Consider the following 21,629-nt stretch of genomic DNA (forward strand, 5'->3'; position numbering starts at 1 on the left):
AATATCTCATTTCAGCAACGATTAAGCCAATCTACTAGAAATAATAATTTGAATGACAATTATTTTGTAGAAACACACTAATGAAGTGCAGTAAATCTTGCGAAAAAGTAACAAGGATCCTTTAATAATTAATGCTGCAACGTTTACTTCGCATGTCGAAACATAAATTTAAAATTCTGTAGAAATCCGCCTCCGTTCCGGTTACTCAGGCCCGACTGTCGTGGGAACGGTACGTTAATTTAATTAAAGTGAACGGTATTCATTGCGCTGATGAGGGGCTTGTTATAGGTTTTTCGATTTTGGGCGAATCAGAGATTTAATCCTGTATAATGATGTTGAGACGGCTTAAGACATTCTATATATAAAATATTAATATTTATTTAAAATAAACCTTACGTTTATATGGTGTTTTTAGTTCTAAATAAATTTATAAATACATATATGAATCCAAATAACCGAAAAATAAGGCGTGCATATTTTTTAATAACATAAAATGTATTTATACTTATCATAAATTATAGGTTAGCTCGATAGGCATCTATCAAAGGTACAAATAATAATTAGTTTTGCTTCCTTTTTCTTCGAACCTTGCATATATTTTTACATAATTACATATCAATTTATTTGTACAAAAATATAGTAAGGACTTACATAGTTCAAAATAAATATACCGTTACTATGAACAGTAAAAGCAACCATGCTCTGCAAAATCAGCTGTTTCGATCGAAAAGTCAAATAACAACAATAACATTCACAAATACTTGTGGGTCGAAAAGTAAGTAATATTGACAAATTTTTCTGAAAATATAAAATGGGCAAAATTAGAGTATCAATTCCAATTAAGTAATAATTTATGTAAAAACAGCGCTTTGTATTCGTGTGTACGCTAATATACATCAACTTTTTATTATTTATTCTAGAAAAATATTTGAATTCACCACTGGAAACGCACATTAAGTTATAATGGTTTTTTCTCGCCTTATACGGCCATTATTGCTAACCCGTGGTGCCTTTGGTCGATCTCTGGAAGAACGAACCAAATTAGCATATATGACACAAGGTACTCATTTTCGCAGTGGTGCATTGAAGCCTAAACCTCAACAAACACCTTTTGGTATTGTGTTTGTTTTCTGCGCCGTGCTGCCCGGTCTCTTTCTTGGTGCTGCTATAAGCAAGAGTGTGGCAAACTTCTTGGAAGAAAATGACCTTTTCGTACCATCTGAGGATGACGACGATGATGACGATGACTAAAACAAGTTAAACGTCCGGCAGGCAGGAAAGCCACAAAGTGAAAATATAATCATTATTTAGTAGCAAACTAGCCTTTAATTTTCCTTTAATAATGTTTCTAGTTAACATTTTCGTTTAGTTTAATATTTATTAAAGCATATTTAAACTAATAAGTCAAATGTATTTAATTTAAAGAGTTTGTGCCAATATAATTTATAAACGCCACTGCAACTACCCGTTGTTATAGCAAACGCTCCTCCCCTCCCAAAGTAAGATACAGGAAGTTCGAGTGGGTAAAAATCATAAAATACTATAATACTTTTTGCTTAACTGGGTTTGAAATGCAAACCCTTTTTTGTTTAAATTATATAGTTTATAAATCAAAATAGTTAAACGCTTTATTCACAATTAAACGTTTAAGACAATTTATTAAATTGATCTTGAAAGAAATACCTAATTATCATAAATTGACGAAGACACAAATCTTCTTTTTATTACATCGGAAATGTCACAATTTAACTTAACGAGATTATAAAATTATTCAATCTGCGTAAAGTTGCAGATCAAAATATATGTAATGCAATAAATGCAAGATAAAAAAAACTTGATGATATACTAAAAGGAAGCGCGTTGAGTAATTTCCGTGACTAGATGCACGCACACATAATCATTAACTAACTAAACTAAAATGATAGAATTACAACATTAATGCAACATCATAAGGATCGCTAACAATAGGAATACATTTATCTTTTCAAACACTTTTTTATAACTGTACATACATTTATCTATGTAATGTTACGGCCACGCAAAAAGTTTGCTACAAGCAAAAGCAGAAACGAACTAGTTATATAAATGCTGCCAGGTAGCGAACGGCGTATTGGAAGATTGGGATCACTGTCACGTTGCGCAAAAAGTTCCAAGTCCTCCTCATAAGTAGCAAAGTTATTCCAATTTAAGCATTTTCGTACCGCATAATTCCATCGTTTATACAGTTGTTCTCGCCCTAAATCAAATTAACTGGTTGTTTAATTTATTAATATTGAGAAATTCACTTACGGTTGGCGGTGGTTGTTGGAGTAAATGCATCCACGGGTGGCGGATACATCACTTCTGCCTGTAGCAAAGATACTACATTCATTGTTATGCCAGCACATATCATTGCTCCTAAACATGCAGGTGATGTCGTTTGAGGCCTTTCCAGCAGACAACCAACAATGTCCGCAATGAATTGCACGAAAGCGTTGTTCTCTGCATAGTCGCCACAAAATATAATTCGATCTTTGTGGCTTTTTCGATTCCATGTTGGTGTGTCACGTTTAAATGCATCAATTACTTCGTGAATTTGGAAACCAGTTGCTTCATAAGCAGCTTGCGTGACATTTTCTGCTGTGGTTTGACTAGTTAAACCTAGTAGGACGCTGTGAAATAAAAAAGATGTGGGTAACAACGCATAATCTAAAGGCTTTAAAAGCTTACCCTCGCGCATCATAACGCCAATATGGCGCGTATAATCCATGAAAAGCAGGCACAAATGTTATCTCTGAACGCTTTGCTGCTAATCCACAATCGACATTTAAGATACCTGTTTTGGGGGGAAATTATTGGGAGAATGTTTTCTGTGTCTCCGTCAATAACGTACCTGATGAACAAGAAGATGAAATCATTGAACTTTCTCCAAGAAATGTGCTGAGGACTTCAACAGCATTATCATTAGAATTTATTTCAGTACATATACGTAATCCTTGCTTTAGCCAACTGACCGTAGCCCCGGCATTAGAAATAGCACCTTCCAAGGAATAGTAAGCAGGAACTTTTGGGCCTAATTTATATGCAACTACCGACAGTAATCCATTAAAAGAATCTATTAACTCTTCCCCCGTGTTTAGCAGCACGAAGCAACTGTCATCAATTATACAAACATTTTGACCAACTTTTGTTTGTAACTGACCTAATAGGGCAGCAGACTGTTCGCCAATGCACTGTAAAATTAAACTGAAAGTTGATGCAACTTTAAAACATTAAAAAGTATTATTACATACCGCTGCTATCGGAAGTCCGTTTAGTGAACCTCCTATTACGTAACCATATAATTCAGAATTTGAACGAATTCGCGGCAGTATTTCCATGGGAATACGAAAAAATTGGCATATCTTAGCATCCCATTGGAGAGTATGAACGTTCATCAGACTTGTATAACCTGCATTGGTAACATCAGTCATATGCACTCCACTTATGTTTGATCCAGTAAGGTTCTATATAAAAAATATAAAGCATAATATTTTGCGTAAATTTATTGCGATAGTACAAATATACCCATAGAATCCAAGAATCAAGTGTGCCAAACAGGCACGTGCCCACTTCTATTGCTTCTGATACAGATGTTATATTTTCCTGAAGCCATCTGATTTTAAGCGCGCTAAAGCATGTACTTAATGGTAGCCCTGTTTTGTGTCGCAAGTAATCTACATCGTAATTTACATTGCCAAGAACCGTCTTTAAAAGAGAGGATGTACGGCAGTCGCTCCAACCTAATTATAAAATGTCTAAGTGTCTTTATAATATGTATGTAAAGTGATTTTTACCAACAGCATTATACAAAGGAGTTCCCGTCTCTTTGTCCCATAACAGTGTTGTTCCACGCTGATTGCAAATACTTATTGCTACTAAATCATACGGATTGATTTCCAAAATAATAAGATTTTTGTACGCAGTCTGCACAAAAAAAAAAACTAATATTACTGAAAGAATATATAATAGAAATGTGTGTTAACTATTATACTTCGATGCATTCTTGAGTACTCTTCCATATTTCCATAGGATCGTACTCCAACCAACCAGCATTGTGCACAATTTGCCGTAATTTCAATTCATGAAATGTTAAAACTTCCGCATTTTTGGTTGAGTAAATCTGAAATTATTTATGGAAATAAGTTAATATTTTTGTTGCAATGTATGTATGTTTCTGTTTAAATTTTTAATCATACAAGGAATCGGCAATGTGTACTGCTCACATAGACCACACCAATTAATGGACCAAAGTTCCCAAAACTGGGACTGCCCATGACATTAAGTAAGTGAGCTGAAATACGTATGCAGCCGTTCTTAATTTGAAAAGGGTATCCACTTTAACGCAAAAATAAATGGTTAATTGATTTGTTTTATCAACAGACATTCACGCCGTACTTTGTTTTTGCAAAAACGATTGCATAAAAATAAACGTGATTGAATACAATTGTCGTTCTAACAAACATCTCTGACGTGCTTGACAAGGGCCCCGGTACAATCAATTTTCAAAATCAAGTGTCTAATTGGGAGTATCGTCGCTCAAACGATACAGATCAACCATTTTAAACCAACCTGGACTCTTTTTTACATAAATATTTAAAATATTTTTAAAATTCGTTTAATAAATATATTTTATATTATAAATTTTTATTTATATAGCTATGAGAAAAATTGTATTGGCGACATCTACTGGAATTTGACAAGTTAATATCTTTTAATAGTTGCCATAACATCGTCGAAGGACATGCGCAGATATTAAACAATAACAAATTGAGACAAGTAAAAGGATGCAGGATTTATACTAAGCAGGTGTTGAAAAATATTATTTTTCCTGGTGAAAATCATTAAAAATATAATATCATCAATTATATTCAAATAAAAAACTTGATAACATATATAAAAAGTGTTTGTATTTTCTGTAAAATGCGCGAAACCTATGGACCGGACTTTGGTAAGCTTTCACCAGTCGGGACGATATCCCTCACATTTAGCTATATGATTTAAAATACACAAATATTTATGGTGGAAAATGTCATAATTATCCTATAATTCAAATTCTAATAAATTTTAGACGATCGTCTGATACGTTTAGTGCGCGATAATCCGGCTATATATGATGTTAACCACGAACATTACAGACGCTATCAAGTTCGAATCGCAATCTGGGAAAGAATTGCTGCGGAGATGCGAACGCCTTGTATGAACATATTAATTAATATTAACATAGAAAATATTTAATATCATTTAAAAACTAATTTCAGCCAAATTTCTTCAAACCAAATGGAAAAACATTCGATATAATTACTTACAAGAACTTAAAAGCTTGGAAACGGGTTTGGCAAATGCGAATATAAGAAAACGTCGGTTTACAGAAGATCTATCTTTTTTGCAAAATACTGCACAAACCTACAAAAAAGTGCCGCATATGAACTCGTCATACAACAGCTCGTAAGTATAATTCAACATCCCACTGATTATAACAAATATGGACAGGATATTAAATTATTTCCAGCGATAATGATAGCAACAGCTTCATGTATATGGACCCTCAAAACACCAGCACATTTGAAATTATTGAAATAGAACACAGTGACGATGGCAGCGCAGCAAGAGATCACGGGATTGAAAATTATAACGTTGATGTCGCTATGCCATCCCAGCAAATCCACGAGAATGAAGATATTTCTCTACCTACGGGCAACAATGTTTGCTACGACGACGAGCAGATACTCCCTGAATTAAATATTCCAACCAAAATTGAAAAATTAAACAAACCACAGCATGATCAAACAATTGGACATAAAAATATATCAACTCCACTTCAAAAGGCTGAAATTGATAGCTCAAACATGGTAGCGCCAATGGCGCCTTCTTCACCCTCGCATTCAAACGCTTCAAGTCTTTCGTCGCAATTACTAACACCAATCGTAATTTTGGGCAAGGAACGGAATTGTGAAAATAATAAATATCCAATACCAAAGCAGGCAGAAACGGCAGCATTCCAACGGCAGCCAATTGATATTATGACTAGTGCGTCAAAAAGAAAGTCCATGCCGGCTCCCTTTCCAGTTTTGACGCCTATTAATGATCCAATTGAACTATATTGCCTCTCATTAGTAGATAGTTTGCGTAACATGCCACGTCCTGAAAGGGAACGCGTTAAATTTGAGTTTGCCAAAATACTTAAAGACGCCAAGTATAAAGATCAAAGTTAGTTAGCAATTCAAATTACGTCATTTAATATCACTATTTAATTGTACCATAATCATAATATTTCATTTCTATAGCTGTAAAGTAAACATTAATGTCAAAATGAGGAACATATTTTTAAGTCCGAAATACAACTCAAATGTTTCCCTAAAAATACAAGGTTTTGCGTTGCGTCTATTTTAGTTTTATTTCCACTGCTCCAAAATTCACTTAAATTTCTAAATACATTAGCGTATAAACTATAGTTAGTGTAAAAGACGAAACGAAATGTCGTTTTCATTTCTATATCTAATAAGAATATTATATGCTTTCTTTCACTGTGTTTGTTTCTTATGTTATTATAGATGTTACAAACGGATGTTAATAATGTAGACATCCAAGTGAGTCGACACTGTGTAAACATTTGTGTGATTTCCTTGCGACAGAATTATAGCTAAACTAAACGTACTTTTGATATATATATTTACCACTTTAATGGTAACTTTCAATTTTAATTCTTACATATTGTTTTTAAGTTTCTGTATAAAAAAAAAAAACAAAATGAAACAAGCTACTAGCGCCAATAACATGTATTTTAGTCTAAAAAAATATAATTTCGATATAATAAAAATATTTTTTTTTAATGGAATAATAATGAAAATTAAGAATGCTTAGTCGTGTCAATTCCATGAAAGTCAAAGAAAAATTTGCTTTGCAAATATGGTCTGGGACGCGCTTATCAGGTAAATAACCAGTAATGAAATGACTGTAATGTTTTATTGTTGCTATCTGGGAGGAAGTTGTAATCACATTTATTTGACACAGCTATCTTAGCAAGGATTATAGACACAATATTACACCTTTCCCTTCAGGTTTTTAAAAATTTAACCTTCAGGTTATTATTTTTACATCTTAGATTACTTTCAAAACTAATGCTCTCACATTTTGGTACCGAGTTTAAATTTTTTACAAGAGTATAACAATAATAATGAATATAAAATTCAGTTATGTACACAAAAATCCAATTAATTTTATAACTGCGTTTAGCACAGATAATTGCTTCGGTGTTATGCTAACAAGAGTTAGAATTTAAGGAATACATATATGTAGATTCAAATGATTTTTGTTCTTTTTTATACCCATTGCAAAGCCGAGGGGATTTTCTGTGATGCCATATTAATATTTTATATTTTAACAATATTTGAATAACGATAATTTTCAATTCTGGTTTTCTTTTAATATACAAAGTTATTAACAGTGCGAAGACTGTCTTAGTTTGGATGTTTAGTTTTACTATCAGAAAGACTTGCAGATTCTATTTTACGCGGTGTGTTAGTTGGTTCAAGTGCATTAGCAAAATAATCATTGTATGGTGTGTTCAGTCCACTTGGCGGCTCTCTTTGCTGTTGCTCCAACTGAGGCAATTGCCTTGAACTACTTGGTCTATTCGCTTGATCAACAGCTGAAATAAAGATTTATATTTATTTATTATTAAAAATAAGTAATATTAAAAACATACATTCCAGTTCATTTTTGTCATTGATATCTATGATGTCTGAAAGATCATACATTGGCTGGTACGATATAAGCTCCGAACCTGTTGATTGTAAATGGCATTAATAAATATATTAAGATTATTAAACATCATTTTTGATTCACACACCTTTTTTCTCATTGTTGGGTTCATTAACCAAATTTAAACCGAATGGTCCTAAAATATCGGAATCATTGAATAGCTATAATAAATAAAAGAGAACATCAGTAAAATATATTTAAAATTAATTTTTAATATATGTGGACAATAAGAATATGGGTTAAACAATAAATTGTGAATTGTGCAAAGCCATAATAATATCAAATGAGCCGTTTTATTTTTAAAGCCTATATATTACCACACATTCTTAACTTTTTAAACGTAATTTTAAAGTTTCATTGGGAATTTTATACGTATTGTACTGGTTTAACAGTTTCATTAATGACACTTCAGCCATAATTTAGCTCAGACTCAGTTTTAAATGAAAACGTCAATAATTGGCTGACCTTCGTGAGAAACTCCCCATCCAGTTGTGATGACAGGGAAAATCGATTGGTTGTATTCGTGTTTGTAGCATCTCCGTTCTAGATTTTGGCACATTTGTAGAATTTCATCAGAAAAAACGTTTTATGTATCATGCATTTTTTGAAGACATAATGCAGTTTCATTCAAAAATGTTTTGTTTGTGTACATTTTTTTTAGAATTCATATCAAAAAGAGAGAAAAATAATAATTGTAAGTCGTAAAATATTATTTATACTTAATTCATAACTTTTAAGGAACGAGTATTTTTGAAATAGTTTCCAAAAATCTAAAAGTATTAGACAAAGTTGCGTTCACAATGAAGCAAACTTGAAAAATATTTTTGTAAACATGTGTACAATATTCATATAAGTGTGTTTTGGTTTATTTCCTTCATTCAGTATATTTAGGCACTGGTGTGGAAGAAAACTAGAACATTCTTTATATTAACTTCATATCCATTTGGAATAAAAATAAACTAGCGTCGAGTTACTATTTGTACTAAGGCAATTTTTATACACTATAGTTACCACAAGACACTTAAACTGAGGTGCAACGAAAAAAAGTGAATTGCAAGTGGTACACATAAGAGAGGAACTAACATTTCAATAAAGAAATACTTACGCCCAACAGAGTATTTGCATCTAACGAATAGCCATCACTGCGTAGCAAATCCTTAAGCGACTCCAATTCATCCTGCACATTATCCAAATGGTCGTTCACTTCATCACTAAATGTAAATAAATGTAAAAGAAATTAGCTTTCAGAATTCTTTATTGTAACTAAGATCTCTCTCAGTTACTAACCGCATAATTCCCTCATTTCCAGTACCACCGCTTTTATATTTAGCTAAAGACATATTATTTCCATTATTGATGGTCTTTCCCTGTTGTGAGGTTACAGGAGAATTGATGTTGCTCTGCCTGTCATCGTTGCTAAATTGGTTGGCAGCAGCTGCGGCAGATGTTGAGGCCCTATTGGAAGCTGCTGCTACGTTGCCGCTATTATTACTACGCGCGACAAATGAAGAAAACTTGCCACTGTTAGCCGTTGTTCGACCATATTGTATTTGTTGCTGTTGTTTCTGTTGTTGCTGATTATAACTATTTGGCTCAGCGGATATTAATGGAGATTCCTAAGATTTTAAATTAACTAACGTGAGAAGAAAATTTAATTTATGCACATATTTAATAGAATCTCACCTCAAATATATCAGCAGGCATTTCGGATGTAATAAACTCATTTGAATTATAAAAATTTGTCGATTGGCCTAGTAGGGGACTCTTGTTAGCTGTGCTGACTGGTGATATGGCACCAGTTACTATATTGCCAGCATTTAGTAAACTAGAACCACTTCGGTTTGCTGCAAGATTTTCTTTAAGATTTCCGGAAACGCTTGCATGTGTGTTATGGTCGTCTGGAAAATCATTTAAGAACGACATTGGGTCGATTTGTGGCTCTTTCTCGTTTTTGATTAATAGTGGTGACTGCCGTTTTCCTTCAACGTTTCTTATCTTCGACATTGAAGCGGTGATATCTGTGGAATCATCATCATCATCAATTTGTATACGGCGTCGCTTATTTCTTTGTTTCAGCTGCTGTGAGCGTGCCATTTGTTCACGAACCATTGGTGTAGTCAACACGTTCTCCTCGCTGTAACTTGGCGATGCACCAGGCATGACGTCGTTATTATGCGCGTCTATTGCATCGGGTACCTCGGTAACGTGATAGAAAATCTGCGATCCATCTGGATTTACTGACTGTATAATTGATGAGTCCGATTCCATACCGATTTTCTGAGATGTCATGTTGTTTATTGCATTTACACTACTCCTACCACCACTGCTACAAGTCGGACCAGTCACAGCAGTGTTAACTGCGTCATCCGTGCTCTGATTCGAAAAGTCGTAGTGTTGGGATCCTTGGCTAACACTAGAATGGGGTCGCTCAATGTTTAGCGGTGATCTATTTCCTTCTGTATCATTATTTGGAATCATTTTACTATATGGACTTGATGCATCCCTGGCATAGTGTTAAGGTAATCAAGGAAACATGTCTCGTATTAGAAAATTTATATTTTATATAATATGTTAACAGTAAACTTACATTAGATCAATGTCAGGATCAGCGACTTCGTCAAGCAACTCTTCACCGAGCTCATGAATAACTGGTCCACATTCAGATTCGGATTCACTCTTGTTGCGAAGTTTTGCATTGTCCGGTGTATCATGTATCATCAACTGCATATGTCGTTTTACACTTGTCATGTTGCGCGATGGTTGAACAATTGTGATTAAAAATTGTATGAGCTTGAAAGCAAAGGAAAACTGATGTACGGAAAAAATCAATCAATACAAGTGAAATATAACTTACTTTATTGACAATTTGCTGTTGCTTGGCATGTTTTTGCCGCAGAGAAGCTATTTCTCTCCATAAAGCCTCATTTTCCTGCTTCATAACTGAAAAACGTGAATCAAGCGAATCCTGTCTACCACGCATTGCTTTAACATCTTGCAGCACTTTCGTGACAGCTTCGGGCTTCAAACCTGATTTGTCATCTAGACTTTTTGTATTGGCGATTTTTCGCTTAATATGCTCAAGCAAATATGGACAATTTCGCTTGAAGCATGGATGAGAGAATTCCATTTCATCCCGATCGAATTTTAGGCCGCCATTGTCAATTGATGTTATCTTGTGGAAGCCATCTGGAATTTTAATAATAATAATATAACATTAAATTCATTTAACTTTAGTCTATGTTTTCATTCAACTTACACATATTTAATTGCCGAATAAAACTGGCCATGTTGTTGTGCTTGTAATTCAGAGGGAGCAATTCACGAGCAAACTGAGCTTGATTTTGAATTATAAAGCTTCGACCATCCTGAAAAAAATATTAAATATTATATGTATGTAGCTTTCCTATCGATGTACAACTTATGTTTTGCAATTATAATCAGTTTAAAGAATATACACACATATGAATGTGGTAAAAGTGACCACAATTTAGATATTCATATAAGGAATAATAACGCTATGTTGTCGCTATGGACTTAAGCCACCATTCTAAAAAATATTTTTGTCATTAATAATATACGAAATTATTATACATATATTTATATACAAAAAATACGTAAGTATTAATATTAATTTGATTTTCTCCACTGAAAATGCTTACAAATTGAAACAATACACTTTTAATACATTGGAACTAACAAATAAATTATAAATTGTACAGATTTTTTTTCTACGCTCTTAACAAAAACAAGTGCATTACTCTCTGTATGTATTTATATGGGTGGTTGATATTGAATAAAAATCCACTGTTAGGCTTTTACTTGAAAATAATTGACGATACATATCAAATAAACTAAAAATCACTGGCATTGTTGCCAAATTTCTTTAAGCAAGAAAAAACTAATTTTAAATGAGTGCACATGTTCCATATGCATAAATGTTACATATATTTTTAATGTATTTAAACAACTTACCTTATTCCAGCAGATGAGATGATTGGTATCCGGATCATCCACCAGTCGCCATAACTTAGCCAAGAAAGCCGGCACACCGGCGCCTGTTTCACTAAAAGTGTGCATTTGTTCTTTTTCTAGAAATTCTTGTTTAAGTTGATCGGCTTCTAAATGTCCAATTCTCGCTTTTAGTTTAGTAGCACTTAATTTGTTTTTAGATGACTTCGTTGCAGTAGTACTCTCTTCCTAAAAATGTTAATTATGTATTTTGATTTCCAAGAAAAGTATATTTCTAATCAAATAAGTCTTTGTATAGCTCAATTATGCTTAATTAAGAAAACATAAACTATTTTAGATTTATAATTAAAACAAAATTGTTTTCTGCAAAGTGAATGAATTACACCACACCTGTGTGTCGTCATAAAATATTTTTTCTATTCCCAGTTGTTTTGTTTTCCCATCAATTTTACTACGTGTGTTTGCCATATAGATGGTTTCTTCACTTTCGTTTTGCTTTGTACTTATTGATTAAAAACTGAAAATCATTTCCATTTGTTACAAGTTTTTATTACACTGCTTCCGAGCTTTCATTTAAATGTCTCTGTGTGATTTTTAACAACTGTATTTTATTGTTGTTTTTCTTTCACTTAATCTTTTTAATCACTAGTACTTAATTACTTTAAATTATAACTTTGTTAATTAACTTCTCAAAGCTCATTTTCCTCAAAATCAAAAACACAAAAGACCAAAAGTGGAGATGAAACTAATCGTATAAAAAACAAATGAATGGATGGACAAACTATTGCACGGAAATAAAAGCAAAGGCGAGTGTCAAAACGTAAATGGTAACGAAATTTAAGAAGTAGCACAATATTCGAAACAGAACGACCATCACGAATATCGTATTCGAAGCAAAACAGGCAAGGGAAAATTTCCAACTTTTACCAATAATTTAAAAGCAAATCCAGTAAATATATGCTTCAAATACAAATCTGGCGTATGTAAATTCAATCGTACGACACTTTTTACAACTTTTCCACTATTATTGAAAGTTAATTTATATTTTTTCAAAATGTATATAGCGTATTAAAAAATGTCTGACTTCACTGCGTTCACTTTTTCATTTGATTGAAATTCACAACAACAATAAATGTAAAGGAGTGTGATAGAAAGGTACATGTTGTCTACTTACGAGATTGTACTCTTCTTATAAGGGTTATCGCAATGTTGATTTCAACAAATTATTTATTTTATTTGAAAAGTTGGAATTATCTAAAAACGCTATATAATAATCATAAAAATATTAACTCAAACTTTATAAATGTGCTTGAACAAATACTTTGTATCTCAACCATAAATGACATAGAAAAAATTTAAACAATTTGCAGCTGTCAAGCTTTCATAGTAATTATAAACAAAGACTTTCGTTTATGGCGTCAAAAAGATTAAAGGAATTAAGCGTGGCCCAAGAAGTGGCTGAACGAAACGATAAAGCGAACTAATTCCAGAGAAGTGTATATAATATAATTAATTATATCTGGTCATTTATGCAACCCTGTGACTACAGTAGTTGTCAATAACCAATTCTAGCCTGGAAAGTGAAGAAGCGCACGAATTGGGAAGGTAAAGAGAAATGGGAAAAATCAGTTCGTGTGTTGGGAAAATGGCTGACGGTGTTAAAACAAATTCCGAGTGGAAAATTTATATTTCATCGTTTGAATATTATTAAATATGATTGAAAATCGAATAAACTAAACTATAATTTCAATATATTTAAGATTATATAAAATACTCCACATTAGTTGAGTTAAGAGGGACTCGGAAGTAGAAAATTTCCAAGAGTACAAAAAATGCTTTACGAATCTTAACTTGTGTAAAGATTGCTCACATTCTTTAATGTGCTTTGTATGAAAAATGATTATATTGCATTGATTGAAATAACAATATTGGTGATAAGTAAAATTAATGAAATTAATATAAAAATTTGAACATTGGTTTACAAGAATTGCTGAAATATATGTGTATAATCGTTTACACTGTCTGTTCCAGTAATGGAAAATGAAAAGTGCACATTAATTTGTCCTCTTCACACCTAATGTCAGACACTTGCCGGTAAAATAAGGTAGTATTGCCAGCTGTTATAAAAAATATTGAACAAAAAATCATCCTGGTAGAATTTTTGTATTCTGCCACTAATAAACAAATGTATGTATAACAATTTCTTCACAATTGCAGACAAATCGAATATACTTATTAACATCGAAATTACTATTAGTCCATCTGTAGTCTTGGCAGAATTTTCTAACCATGAATAGTGCATCTTATGACCTAAACGTTCATCAGGATCCTCATAATGTTCAGCATCGAGCACCGAATGAACATTTATCAGCCCTTGGTAACTTTTTCCTTCCTCCTGCTTCAACTTTACCCATATCTGAGCATCAGCAATCAATACAATTACAACTTCCAAATGTTAGCACATGTTCAGAAAAGGGACCCGAAATTACCACAAATTCTATACCGATTACAACTACCGGAGCAACTGAATTATTCGGTCCACGTCAAATACCATTGACCACTACCTTGGGCAAAACTTTTTTTAATACGACTGTCCCTGGAATTCAACCATCATCACAGAGATTCTATGGCGGGGTAGCAACAACGTCTTTAACTTCTACATCATCAAATTCCGTGCAACAAGCGAACCGGTCACAGCATCAACATGGCAATACTATTTTAATAACAAATAATTTTTCTGCAAGTCAATATGGAGCTTCAGCGCAGATGCAACCACGAACAACTTCAGGAGTTATTAACAGCAGGTCGTCAGATGTTAATACACTCACGGGCTGTTACCACAACGGGAACGCCAATAATATTCGTATAATTACAACACTGCCAAACACGTTGCAACAACAACACCAACAACATATATATAACATGGCTAAAGATGAAGCAGCTGTTGGGCACGACGATATAATACAACTCCCACAGTTCTATCACACACCACATCAGCAATCTGCTTATGCTCAGCAGTTGTCGACAGCATTACCAACTCATTTCACACAACAACATTTTTCTGCTCCAACTTCATCGGCGACTGCTTTGCATATCACGCAAGATGACGCTCAACACCAATTCTTTATGTCTATGTCAAATAACACAAACGATAGCGTAGCTACAGCAAATAATCTTTCATCTGCTTCAAAGCTGATGTCAACTCTTACAGAAGAATCTTCACCGGTTGCTGATGGAGTTAACAGCTCACCCACATTGGTGTCTTCCCCCGCCACAACGACAAGTTCGAACTCAACTCTTGTGTTGGATCGTATTAATATTTGTATTAATAATCATTATAGCGATAATTCCGGGATGAATACTGGTATTGAATCTACCGCAACAGTGGCAACTTCTGCAATAACATCACCCGATAATACATATTCTCTAGCTACTCACACCCCACAACAGCCATCCCCAATTATACCAGCAATTCATCACAAAGTAGTGCTGGACCCGGTCAGTAATGGTGGAGCGATACATAGCGATTCTTACGCTAGCAACGATTCTACATTAGTGATTGATGAACCGGACTCTACAACAACAACTCCACATACTCCACCCACCTCCCCCGAAAATAGTACTTCACCACCTTTGTCATTAAATTTGGCGCCTGCGAGAAGTGCATTAGCTTCACAATCAACATCTCAAATAATAATCGGAAATGCATCAATTGAAACTAAAAGAAATAGTGTAACATCACAAACAACGGTTTGTACACCTTCAAAGAGGAGATTAATGAACAAAACCATATCTAGTGCTGCGGGAGAACCCTTTGCAACAATTACGCACAGTATTGACCTACTGGATGATGAAGAATGCGAATACGTCATTAGCGATGAGGAGAATGCAACTGATACTGAAAGAGTGACTAAAACGAATGAAATATCTGAAAATAGCATTGTCGAAATAGAAGATAATAAAATAAAATTTTCAACTCCGGAGGCAATTCGTATGAAAAACACAACTAAATGCGATGACGTTTCTTCTCCAAATCTTATATTACAGCAACATAACATTGCAGTATTACACGACTCAAGTGAAGATGTCGATTTGAAACACACAAAATCGGTGTCACCACAATCGCCCGCACCGGTAAAAATAACGCAAGTTGCTGCTAATGAAACAGCCTCATCAGTAACTCTACTTACACCACCAACACCCACTACTTCGTCTCCTAATTCTCTTGATAGCTTAATAGATGACAAGAAAATTGCAAATTCATCCGTTTCTTTATCAAAGGCCACTTTTATGATGGGCGAGGATGTGTTTATCCGAAAGGATGATGGCCGTCAATATCTGGGAACGGTTATCGGCAGCAGCGCTGATTCTGAGATGAGTAAGATACAAACAATTCAGTACTTGATACGTTTTGACGATAACTCCGAGCTATGGTGCGGCATTGAAGAGATGAGGCGGCTGGAAAATAGTGGTGGGAATGGTAATGCTCAAATGTGTGTAGCGTGCAAGCGTGTCCAAGAGCAAGATGTTATAGAAACATGTGAGGATTGTCGGCGTGGATATCATCGTAGTTGTACCAGAGAAACCACACCGGGCAGCGGGGTTTGGTTTTGCCTTCGGTAAGCTCAAAATCAACTTAGTATTTTCACAAATTTATACAATATTTAAAATTTAGTTGCAGTAAGCCTATGAAGGATCGAGCAAAACTAGTGGACAAGCATTTTCAAAACAACAAGTATGTATAAATAAGGTACTAACACAAGGAAAAAAATACTATATATATTATTATTTCTTATAGATACAAGAGTAGTGACGAAATTTCCAAAATTTCTTCATCTTCACAGCGGAATGCTCCTCCAGATATATATGAATTTCGTGTTGAAGAAAACGAAATATTTACTTCAGATGATGAAATCCCCATTAAACATATAATGGAAAAGAGTCGTAAAATAAAGGATTCAACACAAAATGTAAACACAAGTTGTTTGAGGCAAAAATCAGTCAAAAAGCATAATAATAACGATACTATATTGTGTGAGGAGATATCGGTTTTGGACGATGAAAATGCTAATGATGCTAATAGTACAATACAGTCTAGCCATTCAATAAGAAAAGATAAAATTAAAGAAAAAGATGTATCTCCATTAAAGACACCCCAGTGTTTAACTGGAAGTATTAAACAGATTACAGATGAGAGTGAATTTGATTGTAAAATCGTTGATAGGGCACTTATGTCTAATACAGTCAACCCCAATTCTGCATCATTAGTATATAACAATGTGTCGCCAATGATTACAGAGCGGAACAGTCGTAAGCGCAAAGCATTTAAATTATCAAATTCCTACAAGGAGGTTGCTGCTGAGGCAGCCGCTAAGCGCTATGACAGCAGTCGCATCTGTGATTCGTCTTCGGATGAGAATTCGTCCAGTAGTCGAGGTACATCACTTGATGTTATCATACCACCGCCGAAAAACTTTTTAGGTCTTAATAACCCATTTCGCTTAATTACACCTAAAAAGAATATACCCGCATCCCAAACGACAGGAACTTCATCGGGGTGTGTTCAAAACTTATTAAATTTTAATCGAAGCGGCACAATGATTAAAAGCAGTATTTTTAATACAACAGCTTTGGACTTCAGCTCTAAGCTGGCAGCGCTTAAAAACGCAGGTATATTTTCAAATCTAAGTACAAGTAATTTAGCCAAGGCTGCCGGACAGCCCCGTACAGTACGCACAATCAAGCGAAGACTGAGTGCCAAAGACATAACAATTGGTCCGAATCAGGAGGTGCGGAGGAGACGAACTCGTCGCCTATCATCAAATGTGGAGGTGAAATGGTCTAATATATTTGTAAAATACTTATTTATTTTATACTATACTTTCAGGTTATTAGTACGACAACAATCAATCCATTTCCTAGGAACTTTTTCCCTATACATGCCAAAGACTTGCTTACTACACAAACCCAACTCACAACAACAAATACGTCTAAAGTATTGTCCACATTTAACAAGCAACAAAGTCAACGTCAAACAACAACAGCTACAACTGCATCATTTTCATCAATATCATCATCATCGTCATCGTCTTCGTCGCCGCCAGGCTCAACGAGTTCGGGGGTGGATGCACAAGTAGAAATAATACAACAAGCTAAACCGTCGCATGGTCGACGTTTGAGGCAACGTCCCCAAAAGGTTTCACCCGCTAATAGTCGTCGTAGCTCAATTTCTAGTGCAAGCACTGTATCATCGACTAACTCATCCAGCAATATAACGCTGGCAACATTACAACAGCAACAACAGGCTTTACATAAAAATAACAACAAAAGTTCGAATGCGAATAGTATGCAAGATCTTAAACAGTCCGTTAAGGAGTACTTTGGTGGCGCAGTGAATCGCATTGAATCTGGTGAACAATTTTGCATTCGTGCCAAGCGACAATTGGCCGATGGTCAGCGGCAATATCTAATTGAATGGGGCGATGTGGCAACAGCTTCGTCGCAAGGACAATTAACCCAAAAAATTTCGCCGACAACAACAAAATTCACAACAGCAACGGTAGAATGTGAACACTAAAAGAAGCTTCTTTTCCCGAACAAGATTTATATTTTATGCAAGTTTACTGTGTATAAATAAGACTTAATCGTGGACAATTGTTCAAAAATCGCTTTCGGACACATTAAGTCATATACCAAAATTCGTGGAATATATTGGATATTTATATACAGTCATATGATTTTTACGATATTTGCTCATTTAAATGTTGCCTTAAATTATTGTGTTTGCATATATTTGACATGTTAATTGTGAACAATGCGAATTGTAAGTAGAGCACTAAAATATTTTTAAGTTCTTACTTTAATTTATATATTGGTACAGACTGTTTATAGTAAATTTAAGTCCCAATCGCATTAATTGGCTGTTATTTATTTTTTCCATTCTTAAAAAAATATATAAATACATGAACGAATAATATTTAAACAAAACAAGAAATGGTTTGCTTGAAATTATCAGCAATGTTCGGTATTTTACTATTTTACTTTCACATACAAAGGAAGTAATTCGATTTGTGTATTCGTGTATTTCTAATGATATCACTTCAACCTACTACCAAACCATTAAACCAGTCTAATATTATATGAAACAATGCTATAAAGATGTTGAATTGAATGATTATATTTCGTTTTATACTTTTCGTTTCAGTTATAATATACATAGTTTCCGCAAATTTGAAATATAAATATAAGTATGTATATTTCACGTATTTTTCAATTATAATTTTCTTCACTGCCAGTTTTAGTTATGTATATTTAATGATTAAGTAACATATACATATAAGTATTAATTTCGAGGAGTGTACTGAATGAAAAGTTTAACATTATACAGGTTTGAAAGTGCAATGGCGCAAGTAGTAATATACACATACAAATTTTTATACATACATGAAACATACTTATATGCGCACTATGACAAGAGCGAACAGCCAAACTGAAATTTGCGTGGTTAGGCGAAGTTTCTTTGGATCAAAATTCTCTTTAAGCTTAAGCCCACTGCTGAGAAGTTTTGTAGCCAAAATCGGTATAGTAAATTAAGTAAAATTAAAGTTTTGCGTCTATTATTAAATATCTTTATATATGGTATATGTTAATTAGAGTTTTTTTATTGAGGAGGATTCCAATAGCGAAATTGTAGTCTGGATGTTATATGTGGATAACACATTTCCATTATTTTAGAAGCAACCCATAAATTTATGGAACTATTGACAATTTTTTGAGTATTATAAATACAAATTAATTGAATTATGTTTAGTATGTAATATGTTTAATTGGGATGTCTATGTATTAAAAAAGTAAAAGGAAAAATAAATGTTTGTTTCAAAATATTTTATCCACAAATCGTTTAAAGAAAAAACACCGAATAACAGCTTCAGTTTATATTAAAGAATATAGAATGATTTACTTATAACGTACGAGCCAACATACATATAGTACATATGTACATAGAAAATAAATTTCTATAGCAACCCTTTCTTTATTTTGCATTCAGTTTTCTCGTTAACTGCTTTCAATTTACAATTTTAATATATTTTTTAAATACATAATTTTAAATCTATGAAGATAAAATAATTGCCATGAGTAACAAAAACGAATATGAAAATGGTAAGTAGGCCAGAATAAGATTAATAATTGCAAAAGGAAGTTATATTTGATGTGTATTTGTTTATTCCCTTTGGCAGCTGAGATGTCTGCCGAGCGAGCTGCTCAGGTTGCCAGTGTCATGCGTATTGTAAATGAGTCCATTGAGAAATTAAAGATATCGTTGCTGATTCCTCGTGTGTTAGAGAACCCATTGACGGTGAGAAGACATTTGAAAGGAACAAAATATGAAAAGTGCTGGCATACCATACAATCGTTCTTAATTATAAAGGTATGTAAGTTTTGAATGCGTACATCTTTCAGGCTATAATTTAGCAGTTCTTTCCACCCAACTATAGAAAACGAATGAAAAAAAATTTAATCCTGAGGAAAATCTACAACTGTTACAATTAATTGACATGTTCCATGAAAACTATGAAATGTTGCATTCTTTGCCCGATTGGCTCGATGAATTAAGCGATGAGGATAAGTCTCTATTGAATGCTTTTACACTTTTGCAAAATATAGCTCAAGAGCGATTGAGTAAATCGGCGATGGCCGAGTTGGCAAAGGAAAAGAAAATTCATCAAGTTTATCATGATAACGAGCAGATGAAGAAAAATATAGCAGGTAAAATGTAGATTAAGGATTGTATAGACGATTTCTATACACATTTAAGGGTACCCTCTTGATTTTCTTAAAATATAGAATTCCAGGGAAAATTACACAATCAAAAAATTAACTTACGTTGGAAACTAGCTGCAAAGGATGGTGTTATTAAAAAATATGAGGCTGATCTAGCATTTAAAAAATGGGACAATAATGTGCGCATTAGAGAAGAACTGTAAATATATTATGTTACGAACCCATTAATCCAGTCACGTATTTAGCTTATCCATTGCTGTATTGCAGGGTGAAGTCCAGTAGACGAATTCACAATATACATATGGCCAGTGTTATAAAGCAAAAGGAACTGGAAGAAGAACTCGAGAGAACAAAGGCAGCTTATGAAAAAATGTTAAAACAAAACCTCTTACATGAAAAGGAGGTGCGTGATGAAAAGTAAGAAATAATGTCCAAACATACTTCTCAGTTTATGACTTTGTATTAAATTCAGATACCTAACTTTTTAGTAAATTAGTTAAAGTTAATTAGTTTAATTAACATTTTAACATCATAATTATAAATACTTCTAATAGTAAGTATTTGAATATTTTTAGAAATAAACTACTCTTACAATTGCAAGCTTTGTTGAAAAAATTTGATCAAAACATTGGTGAAAAAATTAAAGAGAACGTTTACCTACAAGAAGAATACGACGAGCAGAAAAAACAGTTTGATGAATTTCTTATCGAATACCAACGAGAAGAGGCTGAATATGAAGCCATTGTTAAAACAAAAGAGGAGGAAGATCGTCGGAAGCACGAGGAACGAGTAATGCTATTCATGATGACCCGTGCAGCAAAAATTATCCAACGGGCTTTTCGGAGATATCGTCGTAGCAAGAAGAAAGTTGAAAAAAAGAAGGGCAAAAAGAAGCGCAATTAAATGTTTTATATGTTTATGTGCACATACACTCCTCATGGATACACTTTAAATCTACGGTAGATGATTGAATCTAGGCACTCAATGAATTTTTAATACATCGAGAAACATTTGAGGAAAAATTATTTTGGAAAAATTGTAGTTTTCGTTCTGCATGTTTGTAAAAAACAAATAAAATAATTCTCGCAATCAACCAA

General features: G+C 33.6%; 6 protein-coding genes across 14 annotated transcripts; 4 read left to right on the forward strand and 2 right to left on the reverse strand.

Moving 5' to 3' along the window:
• Nucleotides 1-690: 690 nt before the first annotated feature.
• On the forward strand, nt 691-1,403 carry LOC126754825 (essential MCU regulator, mitochondrial). Of its 2 annotated transcripts, none has more exons than XM_050466987.1 (2): nt 691-775; nt 921-1,403. In XM_050466987.1, the coding sequence occupies exon 2, from the start codon at nt 964-966 to the stop codon at nt 1,249-1,251; it is 288 nt and encodes a 95-aa protein (XP_050322944.1). In that variant the 5' UTR covers nt 691-775; nt 921-963; the 3' UTR covers nt 1,252-1,403. The 2 variants fall into 2 exon arrangements, with proteins under 2 accessions (XP_050322944.1, XP_050322945.1); XM_050466988.1 differs by lacking the exon at nt 691-775 and adding an exon at nt 810-843.
• Nucleotides 1,404-1,602: 199 nt separating this feature from the next.
• LOC126754808 (glycerol kinase) lies at nt 1,603-4,458 on the reverse strand. Of its 2 annotated transcripts, XM_050466959.1 has the most exons (9): nt 4,218-4,458; nt 4,013-4,141; nt 3,816-3,945; nt 3,547-3,761; nt 3,273-3,485; nt 2,873-3,212; nt 2,710-2,815; nt 2,290-2,651; nt 1,603-2,236 (listed from the first exon to the last, which is right to left on the reverse strand). In XM_050466959.1, exons 1-9 carry the CDS (start codon nt 4,293-4,295, stop codon nt 2,019-2,021), a joined length of 1,791 nt encoding a protein of 596 aa, XP_050322916.1. In that variant the 5' UTR covers nt 4,296-4,458; the 3' UTR covers nt 1,603-2,018. The 2 variants fall into 2 exon arrangements, with proteins under 2 accessions (XP_050322916.1, XP_050322917.1); XM_050466960.1 differs by lacking the exon at nt 4,218-4,458 and having other exon boundaries at nt 4,005-4,128.
• Nucleotides 4,459-4,730: 272 nt separating this feature from the next.
• LOC126754820 (uncharacterized) lies at nt 4,731-6,769 on the forward strand. Its single transcript, XM_050466980.1, has 4 exons — nt 4,731-4,969; nt 5,090-5,215; nt 5,280-5,466; nt 5,531-6,769. Exons 1-4 carry the CDS (start codon nt 4,942-4,944, stop codon nt 6,231-6,233), a joined length of 1,044 nt encoding a protein of 347 aa, XP_050322937.1. The 5' UTR covers nt 4,731-4,941; the 3' UTR covers nt 6,234-6,769.
• On the reverse strand, nt 6,390-21,292 carry LOC126754805 (heat shock factor protein). 7 transcript variants are annotated; one of them, XM_050466952.1, is made up of 13 exons: nt 21,194-21,292; nt 20,754-20,860; nt 11,755-11,979; nt 11,039-11,147; nt 10,637-10,968; nt 10,370-10,572; nt 9,466-10,285; nt 9,070-9,398; nt 8,888-8,993; nt 8,248-8,325; nt 7,871-7,943; nt 7,727-7,804; nt 6,390-7,669 (listed from the first exon to the last, which is right to left on the reverse strand). In XM_050466952.1, the coding sequence occupies exons 3-13, from the start codon at nt 11,857-11,859 to the stop codon at nt 7,479-7,481; spliced, it is 2,424 nt and encodes an 807-aa protein (XP_050322909.1). In that variant the 5' UTR covers nt 11,860-11,979; nt 20,754-20,860; nt 21,194-21,292; the 3' UTR covers nt 6,390-7,478. The 7 variants fall into 7 exon arrangements, with proteins under 7 accessions (XP_050322909.1, XP_050322908.1, XP_050322905.1 ...); XM_050466951.1 differs by having other exon boundaries at nt 20,754-20,872; nt 21,190-21,288; XM_050466948.1 differs by lacking the exons at nt 20,754-20,860; nt 21,194-21,292 and adding exons at nt 12,142-12,334; nt 12,679-12,863.
• LOC126754803 (uncharacterized) lies at nt 13,364-19,639 on the forward strand. Its single transcript, XM_050466941.1, has 5 exons — nt 13,364-13,855; nt 13,969-16,370; nt 16,427-16,486; nt 16,550-17,582; nt 17,639-19,639. The coding sequence occupies exons 2-5, from the start codon at nt 14,041-14,043 to the stop codon at nt 18,326-18,328; spliced, it is 4,113 nt and encodes a 1,370-aa protein (XP_050322898.1). The 5' UTR covers nt 13,364-13,855; nt 13,969-14,040; the 3' UTR covers nt 18,329-19,639.
• LOC126754819 (meiosis-specific nuclear structural protein 1-like) lies at nt 19,811-21,620 on the forward strand. Its single transcript, XM_050466979.1, has 6 exons — nt 19,811-19,911; nt 19,989-20,179; nt 20,247-20,517; nt 20,596-20,731; nt 20,800-20,949; nt 21,108-21,620. The coding sequence occupies exons 1-6, from the start codon at nt 19,884-19,886 to the stop codon at nt 21,433-21,435; spliced, it is 1,104 nt and encodes a 367-aa protein (XP_050322936.1). The 5' UTR covers nt 19,811-19,883; the 3' UTR covers nt 21,436-21,620.
• The last annotated feature ends 9 nt before the right edge of the window (nt 21,621-21,629 follow it).

The sequence above is a fragment of the Bactrocera neohumeralis genome, chromosome 4, assembly GCF_024586455.1.
Source record: "Bactrocera neohumeralis isolate Rockhampton chromosome 4, APGP_CSIRO_Bneo_wtdbg2-racon-allhic-juicebox.fasta_v2, whole genome shotgun sequence".
Lineage (NCBI taxonomy): Eukaryota > Metazoa > Arthropoda > Insecta > Diptera > Tephritidae > Bactrocera > Bactrocera neohumeralis.

Bases quoted from the DNA above. Each gene is read 5' to 3' on its own strand.
- LOC126754805 (XM_050466948.1), bottom strand. From the start codon at position 12,219: ATGGCAAACACACGTAGTAAAATTGATGGGAAAACAAAACAACTGGGA. The intron at 11,980-12,141 runs GTGTGGTGTAAT...TAACATTTTTAG, and splicing joins TATTTTATGACGACACACAG to GAAGAGAGTACTACTGCAAC. The intron at 9,399-9,465 runs GTGAGATTCTAT...TTAAAATCTTAG, and splicing joins TGCCTGCTGATATATTTGAG to GAATCTCCATTAATATCCGC.
- LOC126754819 (XM_050466979.1), top strand. From the start codon at position 19,884: ATGAGTAACAAAAACGAATATGAAAATG. The intron at 19,912-19,988 runs GTAAGTAGGCCA...TCCCTTTGGCAG, and splicing joins CAAAAACGAATATGAAAATG to CTGAGATGTCTGCCGAGCGA. The intron at 20,518-20,595 runs GTAAAATGTAGA...CTTAAAATATAG, and splicing joins GATGAAGAAAAATATAGCAG to AATTCCAGGGAAAATTACAC.
- LOC126754820 (XM_050466980.1), top strand. From the start codon at position 4,942: ATGCGCGAAACCTATGGACCGGACTTTG. The intron at 4,970-5,089 runs GTAAGCTTTCAC...AATAAATTTTAG, and splicing joins AACCTATGGACCGGACTTTG to ACGATCGTCTGATACGTTTA. The intron at 5,467-5,530 runs GTAAGTATAATT...AATTATTTCCAG, and splicing joins AACTCGTCATACAACAGCTC to CGATAATGATAGCAACAGCT.
- LOC126754803 (XM_050466941.1), top strand. From the start codon at position 14,041: ATGAATAGTGCATCTTATGACCTAAACGTTCATCAGGATCCTCATAAT. The intron at 16,487-16,549 runs GTATGTATAAAT...TATTTCTTATAG, and splicing joins AAGCATTTTCAAAACAACAA to ATACAAGAGTAGTGACGAAA. The intron at 17,583-17,638 runs GTGAAATGGTCT...CTATACTTTCAG, and splicing joins GCCTATCATCAAATGTGGAG to GTTATTAGTACGACAACAAT.
- LOC126754825 (XM_050466987.1), top strand. From the start codon at position 964: ATGGTTTTTTCTCGCCTTATACGGCCATTATTGCTAACCCGTGGTGCC.
- LOC126754808 (XM_050466959.1), bottom strand. From the start codon at position 4,295: ATGGGCAGTCCCAGTTTTGGGAACTTTGGTCCATTAATTGGTGTGGTC. The intron at 4,142-4,217 runs GTATGATTAAAA...AAATAATTTCAG, and splicing joins GTACACATTGCCGATTCCTT to ATTTACTCAACCAAAAATGC. The intron at 2,652-2,709 runs GTAAGCTTTTAA...TTTATTTCACAG, and splicing joins TGGCGTTATGATGCGCGAGG to CGTCCTACTAGGTTTAACTA.